Source organism: Peromyscus eremicus, chromosome 23 (genome assembly GCF_949786415.1).
Source record: "Peromyscus eremicus chromosome 23, PerEre_H2_v1, whole genome shotgun sequence".
In the NCBI taxonomy this organism is placed as follows: Eukaryota; Metazoa; Chordata; class Mammalia; order Rodentia; family Cricetidae; genus Peromyscus; species Peromyscus eremicus.
The window spans coordinates 7,268,732-7,286,083 of record NC_081438.1 but is presented as its reverse complement, the minus strand read 5'-3'; the positions used below and the strand labels follow the sequence as shown (position 1 = coordinate 7,286,083).

The window sequence follows — 17,352 nt, the reverse complement described above, 5'->3', positions numbered from 1 at the left end:
GACTTGGCTAACCTCACCCTAAACTGACACATCTGTGGAGGCATGGGGCTGTCTTACCTCATGGGTCTGCTTCCCACTGTAGGACATTTTCTTAACTGCAACCACCTCGTTGGTGTGAGCATTTGTTGCCTGTGATAAGAGAGGGGAAGAAAAAGAAAGAGTTACGATGTCCAGTCACCTTAACTCAAGCACTGGACTGGAGCCTTGCAGCATTTGTCCCGACATCTCAGCAAAGTCGTTCTTAAAGACAATCCCACTGACAGGCTAGAGCGCCACTCCACCCTGACTTCATGGGAACCACTCCCTCGAATTCCTTGCTGTAATAACATGCGTATGACGTGTGAGAGTTATAACAGGACTTGAAGAAAACACACGGTCAAACGGAAGAAAAGCAAATTTATAAACATTGGGATTCATCATCTTAGATGCTGGACAATGGAGAACCAGCTAAGAGACCAACCAGGAAGTGAAATAACCAATCAGGCCGGAGAGAGGGCTCAGCAGGTAAGCTCTGGCGCTCTCACAGAGACCTGGGGTCAGTTCTCAGCACCCACATGGAGGTTCAAAGCATCCTAACTCCAGTTCCAGGGGATCTGGCACCCTCTTCTGGCCTCTGTGGGTATTGCACACACATGATATATACATGCAGATGAGTACTCATACATACAAAATTTAAAAAAATATATCTTTAAGAAAAGAACCAGGCAATCCACAGACAAATGCACACACACTCATGTTTATTGCTCTACTATTCGGTAGGTAGCCAAGACATAGGCTCTTTAACCCCAGGTTCCTGATGCTGAAGTGTAGGGAACATGAATACACATTAAAAAAAATTTATAGACTCACTAAGGTGACAGGATTTGTTATAAAAGGCATCTACTAGTTAATTGTTTCCAATTCTGAAGGCCTTTAGAAAGGCACATATAAGGTAATTATTGATTTAGAAGCTATATATAGACTTTCATTAAAAACAAAATCTTGTTCTGGGAGTCGGCCATTGGTAGAGTACTTGCTTAGCATGAGTGAGGCCCTGGGTTCCAGCCCAGAACCACAAACAAACAAACAAACAAAGAAACAAACAAACAGTTATGCATAGCACATGCCTGGTCACTGAACTACATTCTAACCTGTAAAAAAAAATCAAATTCTTCACATTTATAAGAAGAAAACAGGATAGAAGTCTAGCTTGATGGAAGAGCACTTGGCCAGTGTGTGTGAGGCCTGGGCTCCACCACCCCAGGGTCAGGGAGCAGGAAAGAGGAGAGGAGACTTGGGTGGAATTAGACAGTGCCACTGAGTAATTGCTCATTAAGGAAATGTATAGTCAACGTTGTTTGGCGTTGCTTTCCTACATCTACAGAGCCATCCGAATTAGACCTAACAGTGCGCACTTTCTCTGGGACCGGAAATTTGGAAACAATTTCCATGTTGATTTTCTTGTAGACACACGAAGGTGCTTTGGACATGCATGTGCGTACATGTGTATGTGTAGATGTGCGTGTGGAGGCAAGTGGAGGAAAGAGTGTCCAGCTCTGTCACTTTTCACCTAATTCCCTTGAGACGGGGTCACTCACTGGACCTGGAGCTAGACTGGCGGCTAGTGAGCCCCACCCATCCATTCCCCTACATTTACTTAACTCCTACCATTGGCAGACATTATATTAGTTCCTAGAAACACAGTAATGAATGAGATGGACAGACCCCTGTTATCATGGTGCATAATTTAGGGCGAGGGACATAAATGACTAGGCACTCTGCTAGCATGTATCTAAACATAAGCACAGGCTGTTACGAGGCAGAGGGCTGAATAGTAAAAACTATCTTGTGGAAGTAACGTTTACTGAAACCTGCCGGACTAGCCAGGGCTCCGAGGTTGGGGTGCAGGGTTTAGAGGCTTTGGGGTGAAGGGATAGAGAGCAGAGGCTGAAGGAGCTTGGCATCTCCAGGAAACACATGGGGCTCAACTTCATGCTTATCACTTCACCTTACAGCCGCTGGAATAGAGCCTAGCGCTCCGGAACTGCCTTCAGCAATGACCGCGCATCTCTACACGGAACACAAGTGTGTTCTGCAGCAGACAATGGGGATCATCACCCTTTCTGAATCTACTCTACCCCATCAACCTGTTACTTACAAAGTACACGGCTCCGAAGCTCCCATGTCCGATCTCATGCAAATCGATAAAAAGCTCTTCGGGGTCATCTTTGTAGAAGAGATCGGCAATCTCTGGGTCCCTCAGCACTCCTTTCCGCATGGTGGCCAGTGGGGCAAGCACGGTGCTTTTTGGTGGCCCAGTCCCTTGGTCTCTCTCATTGACCACTGTTTTTGTTCTTAGAAACCTTCAGTCCCTGCAGAAAATGAGATTTGCCGGTCAGTTCTTTCTAACACACTGTTTGGATGACAATACAAACACAGGCTTGGGGATTTAGCTCAGGGCCTAGCAAGCGCAAGGCCCTGGGTTCGATCCTCAGCTCAAAAAAATAAAAAAAATTAAAAAAACCCAAGATAATACAAACACAAATGAACATTAAAAAGTACTTATCTCGGCCAATGAGATGGCTCAGCAGGTAAAGGTGCTTGCTACCAAGGCTGATGACCTGCGTTCCATTGCCAGAACCCACAGGCAGGAGAGAACTGACTCCCGCAAGTCTCCTGACCTCCATATGTACACTGTGGCATGTATGCACTCACCCACCCCAGAGAGAATAGTATGTAATAAATTCAAAAGTATCTTTATCTTACAACTCAACAGTAAAAGAACAAGAAAACCAAATTTAAAAATTGGCACAGGATTTTAATAGACTTTTCCTTAAAAAAAAAAAGAATAAGTTACAAAGCTTGACATCATCATCAGAAACAAAAATTAAAACCCAAAGCCAAAACCATTTTGTGCTGAGACAGCTATAAAAACAGACAAGTACTGGGAACTGGGGAAGGCAGGGACAGAAAGGGCTCTCTGTCCCAGCAGGCAGGAATGCAGAACGGCACAGACATCTTGGGAACAACAGTTCATAAAAAACAAAAACAAAAACAAAACAAAACAAAACAAAAACCAACCGATCAATCAAACAAACAAACACAACCTAGTACCTGAAGTCAGCACTTGCCTAAGGAATTCTGCTCCATGGAACTAAAGGGTTAAGAGCATATGTTGCTCTTCTAGAGAACCTGAGTTCCATTCCCAGCACCCATGTTAGGGGGCTCACAACCACCTATAATTCCAGCTTCAGGGGATCCTAAAACCATCTGGCTTTTTCAAGCATACACACACAAACACACACACAACTAAAAATAAAATAAAATATAGCACTGTTAGGTACATACCCAAGAGAAAGGAAAAGATATCCATACAAAAAACTCAGACACGTTTCAGAGTGGCATTATTCCTAATCACTAAAAAGCAGAAATAACCCAATGTCCGTTAACTTGTGAATAAATAAAATGTAGTAACCCATGCAGTGGAATGTGGAATATAATAGTTAGCCATAAAGAGGAATAAAGGGCCAGGCATGGTGGAGTATGCCGGTATTCCCAGCACTTGGAAGTAGAAGCAGGTGGATCGAGTTCAATCACCCTTGGTTTATAGTGAGTTAGATGGCAGTGTGGGCTTCATGAGACTCTGTCTCAAAAAGGAAAAGATAAAAAAAGGATGAAAGTAGTGGTCTATGCTCCGACATGAATGGATCTTGTAAGCATTATGTTAAGTGAACAAAGCCAGCCATAAGAGACCACACATGTATGACATTATCTACATAAGATTTCCAGAACAGGTAAAAAAGGAGAGACTACTGGCTACCCAGGAGGTGTGCTCAGGGACAAATCAAGTTGGCAACTGGGCCATCAGGATGCTAGAAGTGTCCTAAGTTGATTGGGGAATGATGGGGTAGTGCCAGGTGGATCCAGCTCTAGATGGTACAGGAAGGTCCACGCTCTAGACTGGCATGTGATGCTTTCTTGCATCAAGGCGCTCAGGTGACCCGACAAACTGCTATAAACTGGAGCCCGTGGCCACGCCCATTCTGAGAGGCCGCTGGACGACTGGAAGTGCCCAAGAGTAGCAGGACGCCATTTGACTTGTCTGTGTGTTGATATGAATGAACACAAGTTCATTCTGTGCCAATTCTATTCTTTTCCTTGATGTCTGAAAACTACTGAGGTGTTACTTTCCCTCTGTCGTTTTATTCCAAATAACCTCTCCTATACACACATAACCACTGATTTCTGTTTGACCTAATTATAGCATAGACTGTCTCTTCCTTGACCCCTGGCTAACCAGGCCACACATTTAGTTATTAGCCAGTAAATCGATTTTTCTTCAAAATATGATATTCTTGAATTCTAAAAGGTCACTTGTTAAGGAAGTAGAGGTGACGGTGGTGGCAGACACATGTCCTCTTGTGCTGTGAAAGCCTGGGGTGACAGTGCACACGACATCATGCCCTCAGTTTACTCCAATCATTAGTATATGTCGGTGAACAACCTAATCATATCTACCCATCAGCTGGACCCATTCTTTCTTTTAACACTCACTGCATGCTTAGTGTTTTCACAACATTGTATTGGGCTGAGCATTAGGGTCAGAATCCATGTCATCCTGGATTTTATGAAGGACTTGGGGTCGCTGCTTGGCGGTGGTGGTGCATGACTTTAATCCCAGCACTTGGGAGGCAGAGCCAGGCGGATCTCTGTGAGTTTGAGGCCAGCCTGGTCTACAGAGCGAGATCCAGGACAGGCACCAAAACTATACAGAGAAACCCTGTCTCGAAAAACAAACAAACAAACAAATAAATAAATAAATAAATGAAAAATAATAAAGGACTTGGAATCAAGTGAAGTAACAGATACCCCAAAGACAAAGCAGTTGACTGTTACAACCAAAGGGGAGTGTCTCTCAATATAAGGGTTTAGAAGGCTGGCCTGGTCTAGTTTTTTTTTTTTTTTTTTTTTTTTTTTTTTTTTTTTTTTTTTTTACTTACAAATCAAAAAGCCAAGCCTTCTTAGGGAAAAGTAATGCAGTTCATTTACTATGAATTGGTGGGAGAGATGGGAGCAGAAAATACAAAGCTGTTTTTAAGCCAAGAAAAAAAAGCACAAAAGGCCTTTAAGCCGGGCTAAGAAATCTGGACTTGATGCTGTGTGGACCAGGGTGCCACCAAAGGCTTTGAGTAGGAAGGGTCTGGCTCGTCAGCGCTGCATCTGTCCTCTCGGGCAACGGTCCGGCTCATCTTTAGACACTGACAATCAGGTGCAGAGCCACCACACCAATACTTCTGGGGAAGGAACCGAAGTAGAACCCCCTGTCAGTGAGATAACTGAAGACACAGAGGACTGCTCAGAGTGGGTTTGCCTTCCTCGTTCCTGACAGGAAGGGGTCCCAGCAGGAAGTGGATGGGACCCCCTTAACAAAACCAGAGAGAGCTAGCGACTGCAATTCAGTCGCTGCAGTGCGTTTTGAATGTCTGAATGCTTTGGCTTCACTTTGGACTAAACTAAGTTACTAGCAATCATTTTTGAGAAGACAAGGATGATGCTGTTCTACTATAGACCAAAAGGAGTTTTTTTTTGTTTTTTTTAAGAAACAGGGGCAGTGGTGGTGCACGCCTTTAATCCCAGCACTCGTGAGGCAGAGGCAGGTGGATCTCTGTGAGTTCGAGGCTAGCCTGGGCTACAGAGTTCCAGGAAAGGTGCAAAGCTACACAGAGAAATCCTGTCTTGAAAAAAAAAAAGAAAGAAAGAAAATAATTATTGCTGGACAGTGGTGGCACACGCCTTTAATCCCAGCACTCAGGAGGCAGAGCCAGGTGGATCTCTGTGAGTTTGAGGCCAGCATGGTCTACAGAGCAAGACACAGGACAAGCACTAAAACTACACAGAGAAACCCTGTCTTGAAAAAAAAAACCCAAAAAAGAAAAGAAATAGATATTTAACTATTAAAAAAATGAGATCTTAAAAAAATCCCAGAATAAATGAGTGAATGTTTAATTACCAAGCACTACAGCAGAGGCAGAAGCCATACACTAAATCAATAAGCTTGACTACTCATAATTAGTAAGTTCAGCAGTAGAGTGAGGAGATTTCTGGTTCTAGCCAAGATGGAGGAATGGGCACTTGATTTATTTTATTTCCTGTCACCTGAAACAATCAAAGCATTAGATGAAACACACGTAGGAACGTAGAATGGTATTTGAAGATCAGGCCATGGCCAAAGATCCCTAACATAAGAAGCAGATGTAAGCCACAAGAGCTCCAGTGTGCGCCTGGAGACGGTTTCCAGGGGGTGTGGGTAGAGGCTGGGGGACCGTGAGAATCTGAGGTGACCCTGGTGGTTAGTGTTCACAGGGCACAGCTCCAATAGAAGGGAACAGCACAGGAGAGGGTGTGGGGATCCACAGCCGGTGCCCCCCACATCTGCAGTATGGATTGGCAGCGAGGAAGCTATGCCAGCCCAGGACAAGGCCATCTGAAACTGGAGAAAATGCTATCTGGAACTCACTCTGCAGCCCACGCTGCCCTTGAACTTGAGATAACACAAGGACAGTAAACAGGACAAGAGCCCACATGTTAAAAACAGAACAAGGAACACTTACAGCAGAGACATACAGGATGGAGAGACTCAAACAGCCAGCATTGGGGGAAACCAGCTGTGTCTGGGATAAGAATGTGTTGTATGGAATGCAAAGTGGAAAAAAATATTAGTGAATGTTTTTGAATGAATCTATGAAATCCAAATGAAAAACAGAAGAAAAGTGAATAAAAGAGAAAAAGGAAGGGAGCAAACAGCTGGGGACACCTTCGTGCAGCCTTGTACATGTTTAGCTGGCAAGGAGAGGCAGATCTGTTAAGACGGTAAAGCAAATGGGGCTGGAGAGATGGCTCAGTGGTTAAGAGCACTGTCTGCTCTTCCAAAGGACCTGGGTTTGATCCCCAGCACCCACACAGCTGCTCACAACTGCCTGTAACTCCAGTTCCAGGGGATCTGATGCCCTCTCCTGGACTCTGTATGTACCAGGCATGCATGTGGTACATAGACATACATGCAGGCAAAACACTCATACACATGAAATAAACAAGTCAGATAGAAAAATGAGGTAAAAACAAAATAAATACACATTTCTTTGGAGAAATCATGTTGGGAACACTCACAAACTGGTGAAAATCAGAAACTCAGGGATCTACAGATGTCTATGAAGAGTCGGGGACAAAACACATGAAGGACATTACACCAAGGCGTGTGACAGAAAACTGTTCAAACTTGTGGTAAGGGGCTGGAGGAGTGACTCCGGTGAAGAGCGCTGGTTGTACTTCCAGGGGACCAGGGTTCAATTTCTAGTGTTCACATGGTAGCTCACAACCACCTGTAACTACAGCTCTAGGGTATCCAACAGGCTCTTTTGGTCTCCATGGGTACCCTGGGCAGCGGGAAACTCACACAGTATACAGACATAGACACAAAAAAAACCACCCCCACGTGTAGAAATAAAAACTAAGAAAACGAATTGCGATAAAGTCATAAAAATAGTGCGGTGGCTTATCTCAATTGTCAACTTGATATGCTCCAGAATGGCCTGGCAGATGGAGCCTCAAGTCACACTTTTATAGGGATTATCTTGACTATTAATTGAGGTGGGAAGAAAGACCCACCCACTGTGGGTGGCCCCATTCCCTGGGCTGGGATCCTGGGCTGGATAAAAAGGTGGAAGTGAGCTAAGCGTAAGCATTCACCCCTCTCTGGTCCTGGACTGTGGAGACTGTGACCAGCTGCTGCACATTCCTATGATGTCCCTGCTACCTACAGACTGTAACCCAGAACTGTGAGCCAAAATCCCTCTCTCCCTGGAGTTGCCTTTGTCAGGGTGTTTTATCACAGCGACAGGAGAGTAACCAAGACAGACAGTCCGGGGAAAACGGAGACAAGGATAACAGCAGATTCCTCATTATAAATATCATAACCGAGAAGACAACAGAATGCCGTTCTTAAAGTGCCAAAAGGAAGAAAAAAACCACCAAACTCCAAATTCTATACCCAGGGAAAATATCTTTGCAAAGTGGAGGCAGAAGAAGGGCTTCTGGACACAGAAGCTGAATGAATGCTAGCGGCTTACACTGTAGGAAATGCGGAGGGGAGTCCTCCAGACAGCAGGGAAGCCACACTAGACAGAAACACAGGCCTGCACGAAGGGAGGAATGCACCAAACCGGAAACTCCTTGGTGAGATGTGTGAGGTTTCCCATTACGCACATTTCTTTAAAGCACAGTCAATTGTTCCAACAGAAATCACGATGCAGCGTGAGGTGTGGAGCATAGAATGTGACAGCCCCAAGACTGGGATGGAGGGGAGAAGCTGGAGTGTGTTGTTGTAAAAATACCGCACTGGCCTGAAAGGGTATGTCAGTAGCACCCATTTCAGCACAGAGCACATGTATACACAAGTCACCTATAAATACATATGCACTTCAAACAGAAGACACAAAGAAGCTGAAAGTCAAGGGACAGAGGACATAAGCCTGCTGAAAAGAGAGCCGAGTTTGCTACTACCATGAGGAGATTTCAAAGCAGGTCACTATTGATAATGAAGGGCACAGATGATATTGATAACGTTAAAGGCATGGATCCATTAGAGAATATAATGACCCCAAGTGTGTAAGTTCCACAGATCAGGACCTTAAAATATGTGGTTAAAAACTAACTTGATGGGGGCGTGTGAGGTTAAGATGCACTGCTTACATGTATGAACTTGTCAAAGAATAAGTACATATATTCTATTAAAATACTTTTTAAAAGACAATTGAGGGGCTGGAGAGATGGCTCAGCAGATAAGATCACTGGCTGCTTTTCCAGAGGACCCGGGTTGAGTTCCCAGCACCCACGTGACAGCTCACGCCAATCTGTAACTCCAGTTCCAGGGGATCCGATGCCCTCTCCTGGCCTCTGTGGGTACCAGGCATGCATAGAGTGCCCAAGTATACATGCAGGCAAAATACACATACATAAAATAAAATAAAAATAAATAAATCCTGAAAAAAATAATTCATGGGTTAAAGAGCAAATGAAGAGAGAAATAAGAACCCATTTGGACTAGATTGAAAACACAAGCCCAGCTAGGGGTGGGGCAGCCCGCAACCTTAGTGCCAGAAGAGTCTGAAATCGGATTGTTTGACGCCAGCCTGGGCTACAGAGCGAGACTCTGTCTCAAAAGGAAACACAATGGAATAAATGTAAAAAGAAAAGCAAAGACAGGCACAATGTATCCAAACCACATCAGGCTGCTAACCTTCCAGGGAAATGTAAGGCACAGAAGAGGGAAAAAGTTTCAAGTCAGGGGCCTCGGCTTGCACTGTGTGTTCAAGAAACAAAACAAAACACCCAGCAAAAAGAGTCCCCTGAACCTAAAGCGAGCAGAGGAAATAATGAAGATTAAAGAGGAAATCATTGAATCAAAACAAAACACAAAGCAAAGCTGACTCTTTTAGGAAAAGAGTTGTATTTATTAATCTCATATCAAATTTATTTGCTAATAAAAAAAGAGCGACGAAACAATGACTAATCAGGAATGAAAGAGGAGACACCGGTCCAGCTTCCCAGGCGCTAAGGTAATGAAGAACTTTTCCCAACAACGTTGTACAAAGAAATTCAAGGACTTGGAAGAAATGGCCGAATGCTTCAGAAGACACAAATCGCCACAGTTGGCTCAAGGAAAAAAAAAAAAGTGTCTGACCATTCTGTTAAAACAACTGAAATCTGAGCTGGTGAGGTAGGTGGCTCAGCATATAAAGATGCTCGCCAATGAACATGCTGAGCTGAGTTCAGTCCCTGGAAGCCACGTGGAGGAAGGAGAGCACTGACCTCTGACCTCCACACGTGCACTGACACACACACACGGAGCCAGGGTGCTTGTGGCCAGGACCAGGGAGGAGGGGCTGAAGGGGCGCAAATGAGCTATGGGCAGCAGAGGATCTGTTTATCATCACGGGGATGATAGCTTCACATGCATGTCTGGATGAACTCAGAGTCAGTGTCAGAGGCGGAGCAGAGACACATACATGTGCCTAGCCACTCAGAGGACGTGAACAGGAAATTCACACGAGAGACACCAGTGGCCACGGAGGACAGGCAATGTATGTGACATCACAAGCAGTCAGAGAACTGGCCTTTAGCCAGGCAGTGGTGGCACATGTTTTTAATTCCAGCACTAGGGAGGCAGAGGCAGGTGGACCGTTGAGTTTGAGGCCAGCCTGGTCTACAGAGTGAGTTCCAGGACAGCCAGCACTACATAATGAGACTTTGTCTTAAAAAAACCAAAAACAACAACAACAACAACAACAACAACAACAACAAGACACTTACTTTGCTTACCACATTGGACAAAGAAACTACATTTCTGCAAGTTTATCTGCTTTGGCCTGGCAGTGTCCTCTGAGGGCTCATACAAGGCCATGTCTTTCTTTTGAAATTTTAAAAATTATTATTATTTTATGTGTATGTTTATGTGTATGTTTTACCTACACGTTATAATTACATGCATGCCTGGTGCCCGCGGAGACCAGAAGAGGGCGCTGGATTCCTTGAAACTGGAGTTACAGACAGTTGTGAGCCTCTGTGTGGGTGCTGGGTATTGAACCTGGTCTTTTGGAAGAGCAGCCAGTGCTCTGAGATACTGAGCCAGCTCCTCAGCCCAAAACACTTTCTTTAAATTAAATATATATATATGTTTCTTTTGGTTATTTTTAACCGGGGTGCTGCGGACGTGAAAAGGTTGGCTCTTTAACTGACAGGCACGGGTTTCTTGGCAGCCTGTGTTGGATCTGAAGCAGGAACTGGGATTTCTGGTAACGTTTAATGCCCTTCTTTTTGTTTATCTGTATTAAGAAAAACATGTTTTGAAAATCCTAGTACATCTGGGAAAGTGATATGAATCCACTTTGGTTTGGATCCTGAGCACCCCTCCCCACACACACACTGAAGCCCCGGTGAAGACTCGGGTGAAGACTCGTGGGTTGCTGTTACTGGGCACAGCGGTGCCTGGGAGAGGCAGAGCCCAGTGGGGGACCTTTGGGTTGTGGGTTCACGCTCCGAAAGGTGCTGTGGAACTTCACCTCTCTCTCATTTCTTCTCTTGCTCCTTGGGGATGAAGGAGAAGTTTGCCTCTACCACGAACTCCTATTATGAACGGTTACCTCACCAAAAGGGCCAAGTGATCGTGGACTGAGATCCCTAAACTGTGTGCCAGACAGACATTTTCTCCATATAAGTTTATTAGTTGGGGCTGGAGAGATGGCTCAGCAGCTAAGAGCACTGGCTGTACCCCCAGAGGTCCTGAGTTCAATTCCCAGCAACCACATGGTAGCTCACAACCATCTATAGTAGGATCTGATGCCCTCTTCTCAAAAAAAAAAAAGTTGTACATGCAGATAGAGCTCTCATATGCATAAAATAAATCTAAAAAAAAAAGTTTATTAGTTTAGATATTTCATCACAGAGACAGAAATGTAACATGGAAACTATTTACAAAATTCATAATCTAAAACCTAACTACAATAAAAATAGTGCTGTCTCTCTGTATAGACAAGTGTATATGTGTGCGTGCGTGCATGCGTGCGTGCCTGAGTGTGTATATGCGTGCATGCATGTGTGCATGTGTGCATTTTCCTGGAAAAGGGCATCAGCAAACCATTTTTTGTAACCAAGTGATTCTCCATGGTGATCTCTGACAGAGAATCTGTAAAGAAAAGTGTGTGTGTGTGTGTGTGTGTGTGTGTGTGTGTGTGTGTGTGTACATGTTTATATGGGTGTGGATGTGCTCAGCCATGTATGTACATGTAGAGGCAGGAAGTCAGCAAAGGTCTGTTCCTCAACTGCGACTCCATCTTACTTTTTTTTTTGGGGGGGGGGGTTTTCGAGACAGCGTTTCTCTGTGTAGCTTTGGTGCCTTTCCTGGAACTCACTCTGTAGACCAGGCTGGCCTCAAACTCACAGAGATCCATCTGGCTCTGCCTCCCGAGTACTGGGATTAAAGGCGGGCGCCACCACCGCCCGGCTCCATCTTACTTTTGAGACATGGTCTTATACTGAACCCAGAGCTCATCAATTCAGCAAGGCTGATGGCCAGTGAGCCCCAGGGTGCCTCTTGTCTCTGTCCCCACAGTGCTGGGATTACAGCTCCATACCACCATGCCTGGCTTTTTATGAAGGTTCTAGGGGGATCAAAGTGAGGTCTTCATGCTTGTACAGCAAGCAATATGCTGACTGAGCCATCTCCTCAGTCCTAAAAAAAAGACCACTTTTAATAATATAAGATTTAAAAAATTTATTTCATTTTGTAAATTGTGTACGTGTATGTGTCTCTGCGGGTTTGTACACATGGGTGCAGTGCCAGTGGAGGCCAGAAGAGGGCGCCAAACCTCCTGGAGCTGGAGTTATAGGTAATTGTGAGCTGTGCTGTGGGGGTGCTGGGAACAGAACTGAGGTCTTCTGCAAGAGCAGAACATGTTCTTAACCACTAAGCCATCTCTCTAGTCATTTAATGTACTATTTTCTTACTTACGTGCTTACTCCTTTTATGTTCTTACAAAGACAATAAAATTTCACCATAGAAAGCATAACTTGTTCCTATTTTCTTAAGTGGAAGCCATGCGCAGTACCTTCCATCACAGAGACACAAGAGTGCACAGTACCTTCTGATGTGTGGCACAAGACCCGCAGGATCGCTCAGGTTCATTGTAGCAGCAACCTCTTCTCGCTGGCAATCCCTGTCTCCCACACCTGCGGACAGAAGGGGAAAATACATAATTATAGGAGAAAGGAAGGGAGGGAGTCATTAAAGCTGGATGTGGTAGCAGACATTCGTGGTCCCAGCAACCCTGGAGGATGGGGACTGTGGATGGCTGGAGTCCAGGAATTTGATGCCTGTGCGACCTAATGAGACCTTTGTTGTTTGTTAAAAACAAACTAATGATGTGGTAGTTTTAAATATTTACAAAATCATATAAAGCATTAATTGTCGTGCAGGGATGACAAATGTAGAGATCCAACTCTCACCCTGGGCTCCTTAGATTCCCACGAGACAAACATGTCACTAGACTCAGGGTCTACACAGAGGAGGCCGCAGAGCCGTATGCATCCCACGTTACTCAAGACTACCCGCCAGGTGCAAAAGAGCTGGCTCAGCCGTTAAGAGAACCTGCTGCTCTCTCTTCCAGAGGGCTCAAGTATGGTTCCCAGCACACACGTGGGAGGTCACAACCTGCATGCAGCACCAGACTTCTCCTAACCACTAAACCATCAGTCACTCCATGGCTGATCTCTCCCGATAGTCTAGTCTGACTATAGCCTCCAGAAACCAAGGTATTCCTGATGACAGTGTGTGAAAGTTACTGAGTAAACTTGTGATGTGAGTGTGTGTACATGTGTGTGTATATCTATGTAGAGACCAGATGTCAGGTGTCTTAATCACTTCTGCCTTATCTATCTATCTATCTATCTATCTATCTATCTATCTATCTATCTATCTATCTATCTATCTAATCTATCTATGCATCCATTTATCAGTCCATCTATCCATCCATCCATCTATCTATCCATCCATCTATCTATGCATCTATCTACTATCTATCTATCTATCTATGCATCCATCTATCTATGCATCTATCTATCATCTATCTATCTATCTATCTATCTATCTATCTACCTACCTATCTATCTATCTACCTATCTATCTACCCACCTATCTATTTACCCATCTATCTATCTATCTATCTATCTACCCACCTATCTATTTACCCATCTATCTATCCATCCATCCATCCATCCATCCATCCATCTAGACAACGTCAGGAGCTCACTGACGGGGCATGGCTGGATGGCCAGTGAGCTCCAGGGAGCCCCCATCTTCCTCCCCAGCACTGGGGTTCCAGGCACACACTGGCCCACTCCTGGCCTTTCCTGTGGGTAGAGAGCAAGCACTTTGCTGACTGAACTACCTCCCCAGGCCTGGCTTCTAATTTTAACTCTTTCCTTCGGTGCTAAACAAACAGATAAACACACCCAGGAGTGTCTGGAGTGTCCGCCTCAGAGAAAGGTACACTTTCCAGTTTACTTCTTGGTTGGGCTATGTGTTCTTGAGTTATCATTAAAAAAAAAACCTGCTTTATTGGAATATAATTCCCATATCTAATCTGCTCATTTCAACTGAGAAGTTCAGTGTTTTTTTTTTTTTTTTTGGTGTTTTCCCAGGTTCTGTACAACCATCACAACAGTATTTTTAGAAACCCACAATCTTCACTCTCCCGCCCTTCCATGCTAGCAAACACTAGCCAGTGCTTGTCTCCTTCCATTTCCTGGTTCTTAATAGTTCATGAGAACAGGTTCATGCACCATGTGCTCTTTGGGAGCCTGCTTCTTTTTCTTTTCTTTTCTTTTTTCTGGAGCTGAGGACCGAACCCAGGGCCCTGCGCTTGCTAGGCAAGCACTCTACCACTGAGCTAAATCCCCAACCCCGAGCCTGCTTCTTTCATGTGATATAGGCCAGCATGTAGCATGAATCAGTGTTTCATGTCTGGTCAATGCCACGTAGCATTCCATGATGTGGACATACCACAGTTCGCCTGTCAACAGACCAGCTGATGGACATCTGGACTGTGCCCACCTGTTGGCTGTTGTGAACAATGGCGTTACAGTCATTTGTGCCCATTTTTTTTTTTTTGTAGACTTCTGTTTTTATTTCTCTTGAGTATATACCCAGGGCTAGACTAGCTGGGCTCTTTGGCCTCAGTAAGTAGCTGATGATCCAGGAAAACCCACACCAATCTCCTCTTGTCCAATCCAATCAGAACCAAAAATGAGAACTGAAACCCACCCTCCCTTCCAAACACAACTGGATACATTCTCCCCTGGGGGGATTTCATTTTGAGCGTTCGCTGAAATGACATGCAGCAAATCCTCTCCCCTCCTCAGCTTCCTGCAACCTTAAATGTCACATGGACAGTGATGGGTGGGGACAATGCCAAGAATGTTGCCTTTCAGGTCTTGGGCCTTTGGGTCAACTAAACAATCTGGCTAGCTTAGCTCTCATCAGCGACAGCAACTGAAATAACACCGTTTACTCTTGTTCCTCAGAAATGGAAGCCTTCCAACGATGGGAAGCCAGTAAGTGGCTTGTTCACAGACCTCGGGGGGGGGGGGGGGGGAGAAGAAACAGAGAAATAGAGAATAGAAACACAGCGTTTCCATGACTTCCCTTCCCAGAAACTTTGAGAATGATTCACTGAGGCTCTTTACTGCTTTACCATTTTTAAAAAAGATTTATTTATTTTTATGTGCTTTGGGGTTTTGCCAGCATGTATGGCTGTGTGAGGGTGCCAGATCCCCTGGAACTGGAGTTGCAGACAGTCGTGAGCTGCCATGTGGGTGCTGGGAATTGAACCTGGGTCATCTGGAAATGAAGCCATCTTAACCTTAACCTCTTAACCTCTGAGCCACCTCTCCAACCCCAGCTTTGGCATGATTTAATCACACCACTTCTGAGACAAACCAGGAGCCAGTGAAGCCGAAAGCCTACAGGATTTCAACATCAAGGAAGGGAGGAAGAGTCAATGCTTCATACTGGAATACCACCTCCCTCCCCGCTCCCTTCTTTCTTCCTCTTCCTCTCTTCCCCTCCCCTTCTCTCTTCTCTCTTCTCTTCATTCCTTGAACATGCCGAGTTTCAGGAACTTAACTGTTACTCCACACCTGCACAGAAGTCTTTCCTCAAACTGAAACTCAGAATTTCTTATTTCCCAGTCTAGAAAGTTTCCCCTGAACCACACGCCCGGGCCCCAGTCAAACTTCCATACAGCCCAAGTCGTTACGTTTTGGAGGGCAATTCAGAAGAGTTTAGTGTCATGTGAGATTGGGTTCCTGTGTCTCCTGTGCCCCTGAGGATCTCCTAACACTTGGTATATATGTGTATTCGGTACTTCAGCCCTTGGAATGGAGAATTGGGGGACATCTTTAAGGAAATAATACAGGGCTGGAGAGGTGGGCTCAGTGATTAAGAGTGGGTACCGATCTTGCCGAGGACCTGGGTTTGGTTCTCAGCACCCACATCAGGTGGCTCACAGCTGCCTCTCACACACACCTGCTCACATACATGTGTGGATATACACAGATATCCATGCCTATAAATAATTTAGAATAAATCCTTTAAAAAGAACATAAAATTCTCACATAAATATATGTCCAGAGGGCTTGGGATGTGATTGGACAGCCAAACACTTGCCAAGTGCATACAAGGTCCTGGGGTCATCCCTTAGCAGAGCACAAGAGAAACAAAGGAGGTGTGGTTAGAGAGCCTTGAGGGGGACCAGCCACTTGGGGTCTACACTGAAGTCAGTCTTTTAAAATAACCGTTAGTCATCATTTGCTTTCAAAGGATGGGCCAAGGCATTGGCGGGCTGGAGGGATGGGGCATTAGAGGACAGCCTGGGGTATCAGAGATAGGGTTGGGTATCAAGAGGGTAGATGGGGCATCAGAGGGCAGATGGGCATCAGAGGGTGGGCTGAAGCATATTAATCCTTGGGCAGGAGGGAAAACTGACTTCAAATAGGAGTCAGGGCTTTCTCAAAGTTGGAATTAGTGGTGTGGGTCACCACGCCCCCATGCCTGCCACTCAACCCGGGTACAGACTTGAAGAGAGTCACCTGCCAAGAACGTCACAGAAATCTTGGTCTGCTAGCTGCTGGGCCTGTCCGCCACCACTAACTTATTCCGAGGTAAGAAAACTGCTTTTTATGGCACTTACATGTTTGGCAATGAAACCAGACAACAGTTAACTTTTACATCACCGAGATCGTATAGTGCAGGGTGCTTGTGTGCCACAGCACTTGAGAGCTGGAAAGGGACCTTGCAATCACCTGAGCGCCACCTCCAAAGTATGTCCACGTTTATTGATTTTTCATAATAAAGACAACGTTTAGCCTGCTTCTGGGAGAACTGACATTAAATTATATAACAAAGACTCTTCCTGTCCCTTTTTAAGACTAAGGTCTATATCTGTGTGTTAAAAACAAAAACAAACAAACAAGACATCAACAAAAAAAAAACTATTGCTTGTTCTGATTGACTGGACTGGTCGACAGAGGGAAGAAGATAGATTCCTTAGATCCTCAACTGCATGGATTTTTATTTTGTGTGTGTGAGTGCTTTGCCTGTGTGCATGTCTGTGTACCATGTGTGTGGTTGGTGCCCAAGGAGATCAGAAGAGGGTATCAGATTCCCTAAAACTGGAGTTACAGATAGTTGTGAGCTGCAATGTGGGTGCTGGGAATTGAACTTGGGTACTCTGGAAGGGCAGCAAGTGCTCTGAACCACTG

At 45.0% G+C, this 17,352-nt stretch overlaps 1 protein-coding gene across 1 annotated transcript in view; it reads right to left on the bottom strand.

The window, feature by feature from the left end:
* The window catches only part of Taok3 (TAO kinase 3), a 177,272-nt gene that overhangs the window by 81,685 nt on the left and 78,235 nt on the right, over positions 1–17,352 (bottom strand). The window contains exons 3-5 of the mRNA XM_059249138.1: positions 12,675–12,762; positions 2,138–2,351; positions 58–129 (exon numbers count right to left, since the gene is read on the bottom strand). Of these exons, the coding sequence (XP_059105121.1) occupies positions 58–129; positions 2,138–2,257 (192 nt within the window). The 5' untranslated portion in view covers positions 2,258–2,351; positions 12,675–12,762. The remainder of the gene's footprint in view (positions 1–57; positions 130–2,137; positions 2,352–12,674; positions 12,763–17,352) is intronic.